The sequence below is a fragment of the Cherax quadricarinatus genome, chromosome 30, assembly GCF_038502225.1.
Source record: "Cherax quadricarinatus isolate ZL_2023a chromosome 30, ASM3850222v1, whole genome shotgun sequence".
In the NCBI taxonomy this organism is placed as follows: Eukaryota; Metazoa; Arthropoda; class Malacostraca; order Decapoda; family Parastacidae; genus Cherax; species Cherax quadricarinatus.
In genome coordinates this window covers 2811446-2817724 of record NC_091321.1, presented here as the reverse complement: position 1 = coordinate 2817724, position 6279 = coordinate 2811446, and the positions used below count along the sequence as shown (strand labels likewise).

Below are 6279 nucleotides of genomic sequence, written 5' to 3'. Positions count from 1 at the left end.
ATAGTTCACCATGGTATCTCTTGAACTGAACTCAAGTTTAGATGCCCTAGTGGACCAAGATGAGATCAATCATGCAGTGGTGCAGCAGCTGAATTCAGTGTTTGGTAACAACCTTAAGAACCTTGAGAAAGTCTCAGAGCTTGTGCAGGAGTTGACCAGGACAAAGGATGAACTGGAGAAGAGGGTAAGTAGTTTCAGCATGCAGCAATAATGTATGTGTATTTTGTAATACATGTATTATAGTAGAAACATATGAGTCATATATAAATTAGATATTTTTGTGTGTGCATTTAAGTAACTACCTATAGTGGACCCCCAGTTTTCAGCAGGTGCGTAAATCATACATTTTGGATTTCGAGCACTTTTTGGCGAAATATTCCCCTGGGTTTCATACATCTCCTTGGAAATCATTGGTACCAGATGTGTGCGCCTGGGCTGCTCATACGTTCGTGACTCACTCTTGGGCACATTAGATATCTTATTTTTGGTTAATATAGACATTTTCATTTATCCATCTATGATATTTTCTACTAAATTATGTAAGAAACACATTACATAGCATATAAACATGTAATATTTATATGCTATGTAACGTTTACCCTCCACCACATATAAACATATAATGTTTATATGTGGTGGAGGGTAAACATTACGTTTTCTCTGGTCCAGCATTAGAGAAAACTGTATGACTGCGTTGGCCCAGTAACTGCCCTTTATACATAAGCTTTTGTTTACAATTCTCGACATGAATTAATCATTACTTCTCCCTTTGTGTATGATGGCATCTAAAGGTAGTTGTTAGAAACAGTTAAACTCAGTGAACATGGTATGTTGATGTTAATAATATGGCTGTAGACAGCAGTGTATGTAGCCGGTAGGTATACACTGGGATGTACTCCGCCTGGGACTACAAATAAATACTACTCACCAACAAGAGTCTTCAATAAAGGTATGTAATGTTCATTTATCATTAAAATTAGTCATTTATATTTATTTCTCATTGTTTTCTGTATGTAAAACTATAGTTATTCTCTGTAAAATGTATTTTTTGTTAATATTTTTGGGTGTCTGAAACGGATTAATTGGATTTACATTATTTCTTATGGAAGTATTACGTCGGCTTTCGAGCATTTCGGATTTCGGCCAGCCTTCTGGAACAGATTAATTATGAAAACTGGGGTTCTGCTGTAATTGCATTATAACAAAAAGAGGCTTGAATATAACATAGAAGAAAGTTCAATAATTTTTGACATTTGTCAGGTTATTTTGGTCACTATGTAATTTTATGAGAGTACAACCTCATTTTAAATTTAAAAGACCCCACTTTAACTGATTTTGGATTTAAGACAAAATCAGACTTGTCTGTTATTCTGAATTCACAGCTTGGAGAGTAGGTGTGGGGTTATGAAGGGTATAGCTCAGATGGCTGAGGAGGGGTTGTTGAGGCAGTGTGCATTTAGAGAGGATGGAACAAAATAGGATGACCAAGAAGGTGTATAATTTTATGGTGGAAGGAAGGAAGGGTAGTTGTCCCAGGAAAGGTTGTAGGATGGGGGTAGAGGAGGTTGAGTGCTAGTGGCTTGAGCTTCCAGAAGGTTCTTGTGAATGTGTTCAATGAGAGTGAGAGCACAGATGAGAGATGAGGCAAGTGATTCTAATGTAGGGGACAGTGAATACAAGAGGTCCCTCAGTGTTAGTGACTACACATCACTGAGTTTTGAATACCTTGTCCCAGTAAACTTGGAAAGAGAGAGTGAGAGTGAATGAGAGTGAGAGTGAATGAGGGTGAGAGTGAATGAGGGTGAGAGTGAATGAGGGTGAGAGTGAATGAGGGTGAGAGTGAATGAGGGTGAGAGTGAATGAGGGTGAGAGTGAATGAGGGTGAGAGTGAATGAGGGTGAGAGTGAATGAGAGTGAGAGTGAATGAGGGTGAGAGAGAATGAGGGTGAGAGTGAATGAGGGTGAGAATGAATGAGGGTGAGAGTGAATGAGAGTGAGAGTGAATGAGAGTGAGTGAATGAGAGTGAGAGAGAATATGGGATGGAAAGGAGGAACCTGACTTCTTATGGCTTAATGTGCTTGTGGAGTGTGAGCAAGTTAACATTTAAGAAGGTATTCAAGGAAACTAGTTAGTGTGACTTGAGTCCTCGAGCTGTAAAATCCATTGCCTACACTCAGAATTGTGATGAGCGTGCCTTTCTGGCAAGACAGCTATTGAATGAATGATGGTGAATGTATTTTCTTTTTTTGGGCCACCCTTTCTTGGAAGGAGATGGTTTATGTGATTAAAAAATAAAAGATAACTTGCTCAGTTTTGTTTTCCAGTTACGCTTTGCCACTACAGAAGCTCCAGACAAAATTACAAAAGCAGTCAAAGCAGCTGAAGAGGCCCTAAAGAAAGAAGAAATTCTTGGTGCACAATGTGATCGTCTTCACTACCAAGTAAGTGGCTTTGTACTACAGTTTAGCTCCATCCACTTTCTCTATACCTTATCATCTTCATTTGCAAATTAAATAAATTGATGGACTGTCACACTTTTTTAGTGTATCATTTTGTTACTTTGACCTTATCAGAGACTGGGCAGAAATATAGTACAGAATAGGCAATGCTTTACTTGTACTATAATAATCATTATAATAAACTTGATCATCATCTTGAATATTTGCTATGGATGTGTATTCACAGGTAACTGGTCACATACAAAAATATGGCCAGCTTCTTGATGATATAGGTCCAGGAGTTCGGCAGGTGCGGGAATTACAACGTGTTAAATTGTACCAAGATTTTGTCAATGCAGTTGATGGACAGAGGTAAGTGATTATCTCCAGTAAAGTGTTCTGAATGAGGTTTAAGCAAATGTTTTGAAAAGATGAAAGGAAGTCTTCAAGGTACTGCTGTGCAAGACTGTGTAGAGAATGTGAGATACTACCAGCCTGAACAAGCACCAAAGTTAATGCTTTGGAATTTTTTTTTAACACACCGCCAATCTCTCATCGAGGTACCGTGACCCAAAAAATAATGAATAAAACAACTGAAATCTTAAGAAGCATGGAACAACAATTATGACCCTACTCAATAACGAATTAAAATGCATCTTTATACGTATTTAGAATAGAAATGCTGTACATAGCAAATATATGTGCACATGGTCCAGACAATTAGCATGCCATATAGCTAGGTTTCCAGGGAGGTACTACTGTCCTGTCAAGTGAGTGTAAAACAGGAGCCTGCTGGTGTCTTTTTTCTGGCTCATAAACATGCAAGATTTCAGGTATGTCTTGCTACTTCTACTTACGCTTAGGTCACACCACACATACATGTACAAGCATATATATACACACCCCTTTGGGTTTTCTTCTATTTTCTTTCTAGTTCTTGTTCTTGTTTATTTCCTCTTACCTCCATGGGGAAGTGGAACAGAGTTCTTCCTCCGTAAGCCATGTGTGTTGTAAGAGGTGACTAAAATGCCAGGAGCAGGGGGCTGGTAACCCCTTCTCCTGTATATATTACTGCCTGCACTTTAAAGGAGGGGTTTGGGATATTGGCAGTTTGGAGGGATATGTTGTGTATCTTTATATGTTTATGCTTCTAAACTGTTGTATTCTGAGCACCTCTGCAAAAACAGTGATAATGTGTGAGTGTGGTGAAAGTGTTGAATGATGATGAAAGTATTTTTTTTTCGGGGATTTTCTTTCTTTTTTGGGTCACCCTGCCTTGGTGGGAGACGGCCGACTTGTTGGAAAAAAAAAATAATATGTATATATTATGTCGTGCCGAATATGTAAAACTGGTCAATTAGCAAGAACTCATTTAAAATTAAGTCCTTTCTAAAAATTTCTCTTATACATTTAAAGATATATTTTTTTCATTAATGTTAATGTAAAAATTTTTAATTTTGCACCTAAAGAATCTTAGAAAACTTACCTAACCTTATTATAACAAGAACAATTTATTTTAGCCTAACCTAACTAAATATATTTTAGATTTGTTTACAATAATTTAATACTAAACAAACACAATGAAATATATGTACTTTTTTCGTTAGGTTCAGAATGATTTTGGCGAAATTATTGCATACACAAATTTTCACTTGTCCTATTTGGCAAAATGAGCGTTGCTATTTAAGCCAAGATTGCAAGTTCTGCCTATTCGGCACGACATATATATATATATATATATATATATATACACACACACACACACACACATGTATATGGTAGACAGCAACCACCCAGGGAGGTACTACCGTCCTGCCAAGTGAGTGTAAAACGAAGCCTGTGATTGTTTTACATGATGGTAGGATTGCTGATGTCTTTTGTCTGTCTCATAAATATGCAAGATTACAGGCATGTCTTGCTACTTCTACTTACACTTAGGTCACACTACACATACATGTACACATTTATTTATACACACTCATCTGAGTTTTCTTTGATTTTATCTTAATAGTTCTTGGTCTTATTAATTTTCCTTTTATATCCATGGGGAAGTGGAATAAGAATCTTTCCTCCGTAAGCCATGCGTGTTGTAAAAGTCAACTAAAATGCCGGGAACAATGGGCTAGTAACCCCTTTTCCTGTAAAGATTACTAAAAAGAATAAGAAGAAGAAAATTGTCAAAGTGGGAAGTCTGAATGTGCGTGGATGTTGTGCAGATGATAAGAAAGAGATGATTGTGGATGTTATGAATGAGAAGAAGCTGGATGTCCTGGCTTTAAGTGAAACAAAGCTGAAGGGGGTGGGAGAGTTTCAGTGGAGAGGAATAAATGGGATTAGGTCAGGGGTTTCAAATAGAGTTAGAGCTAAAGAAGGAGTAGCAATAATGTTGAAGGATAAGCTATGGCAGGAAAAGAGGGACTATAAATGTATTAATTCAAGGATTATGTGGAGTAAAATAAAGATTGGATGTGAAAAGTGGGTTATAATAAGCGTGTATGCACCTGGAGAAGAGAGAAGTGTAGAGGAGAGAGAGAGATTTTGGGAAATGTTGAGTGAATGCGTGGGGAGTTTTGAATCAAGTGTGAGAGTAATGGTGATTGGGGATTTTAATGCTAAAGTGGGTAAAAATGTTATGGAGGGAGTAGTAGGTAAATTTGGGGTGCCAGGGGTAAATGTAAATGGGGAGCCTTTAATTGAGCTATGTGTAGAAAGAAATTTGGTAATAAGTAATACATATTTTATGAAAAAGAGGATAAATAAATATACAAGGTATGATGTAGCACGTAATGAAAGTAGTTTATTAGATTATGTATTGGTGGATAAAAGGTTGATGGGTAGGCTCCAGGATGTACATGTTTATAGAGGGGCAACTGATATATCGGATCATTATTTAGTTGTAGCTACAGTTAGAGTAAGAGGTAGATGGAAAAGAGGAAGGTGGCAACAACAAGTAAGAGGGAGGTGAAAGTGTATAAACTAAGGGAGGAGGAAGTTCGGGTGAGATATAAGCGACTATTGGCAGAAAGGTGGGCTAGTGCAAAGATGAGTAGTGGGGGGGTTGAAGAGGGTTGGAATAGTTTTAAAAATGCAGTATTAGAATGTGGGGCAGAAGTTTGTGGTTATAGGAGGGTGGGGGCAGGAGGAAAGAGGAGTGATTGGTGGAATGATGAAGTAAAGGGTGTGATAAAAGAGAAAAAGGTAGCTTATGAGAGGTTTTTACAAAGCAGAAGTGTTATAAGAAGAGCAGAGTATATGGAGAGTAAAAGAAAGGTAAAGAGAGTGGTGAGAGAGTGCAAAAAGGAGAGCAGATGATAGAGTGGGAGAGGCACTGTCAAGAAATTTTAATGAAAATAAGAAAAAATTTTGGAGTGAGTTAAACAAGTTAAGAAAGCCTAGGGAAAATATGGATTTGTCAGTTAAAAACAGAGTAGGGGAGTTAGTAGATGGGGAGATGGAGGTATTGGGTAGATGGCGAGAATATTTTGAGGAACTTTTAAATGTTAAGGAAGAAACAGAGGCAGTAATTTCATGCACTGGTCAGGGAGGTATACCATCTTTTAGGAGTGAAGAAGAGCAGAATGTAAGTGTGGGGGAGGTACGTGAGGCATTACGTAAAATGAAAGGGGGTAAAGCAGCTGGAACTGATGGGATCATGACAGAAATGTTAAAAGCAGGGGGGGATATAGTGTTGGAGTGGTTGGTACTTTTGTTTAATAAATGTATGAAAGAGGGGAAGGTACCTAGGGATTGGCAGAGAGCATGTATAGTCCCTTTATATAAAGGGAAAGGGGACAAAAGAGACTGTAAAAATTATAGAGGAATAAGCTTACTGAGTATACC

The 6279-nt window shown here is 37.7% G+C and overlaps 1 protein-coding gene across 4 annotated transcripts in view; it reads left to right on the top strand.

Moving 5' to 3' along the window:
* The first annotated feature begins 4 nt into the window (after positions 1-4).
* The window catches only part of Rint1 (RAD50 interactor 1), a 70922-nt gene continuing 64647 nt past the window's right edge, over positions 5-6279 (top strand). For 3 of the 4 annotated variants that reach the window (XM_070089838.1, XM_053781758.2, XM_053781757.2), the window contains exons 1-3: positions 5-184; positions 2326-2442; positions 2687-2811. In XM_070089838.1, coding sequence (XP_069945939.1) covers positions 11-184; positions 2326-2442; positions 2687-2811 — 416 coding nt within the window. In that variant the 5' untranslated portion in view covers positions 5-10. Of the gene's footprint in view, positions 185-2312; positions 2443-2686; positions 2812-6279 lie in introns of all 4 variants that reach the window. The other variant, XM_053781759.2, reaches the window with a different exon arrangement.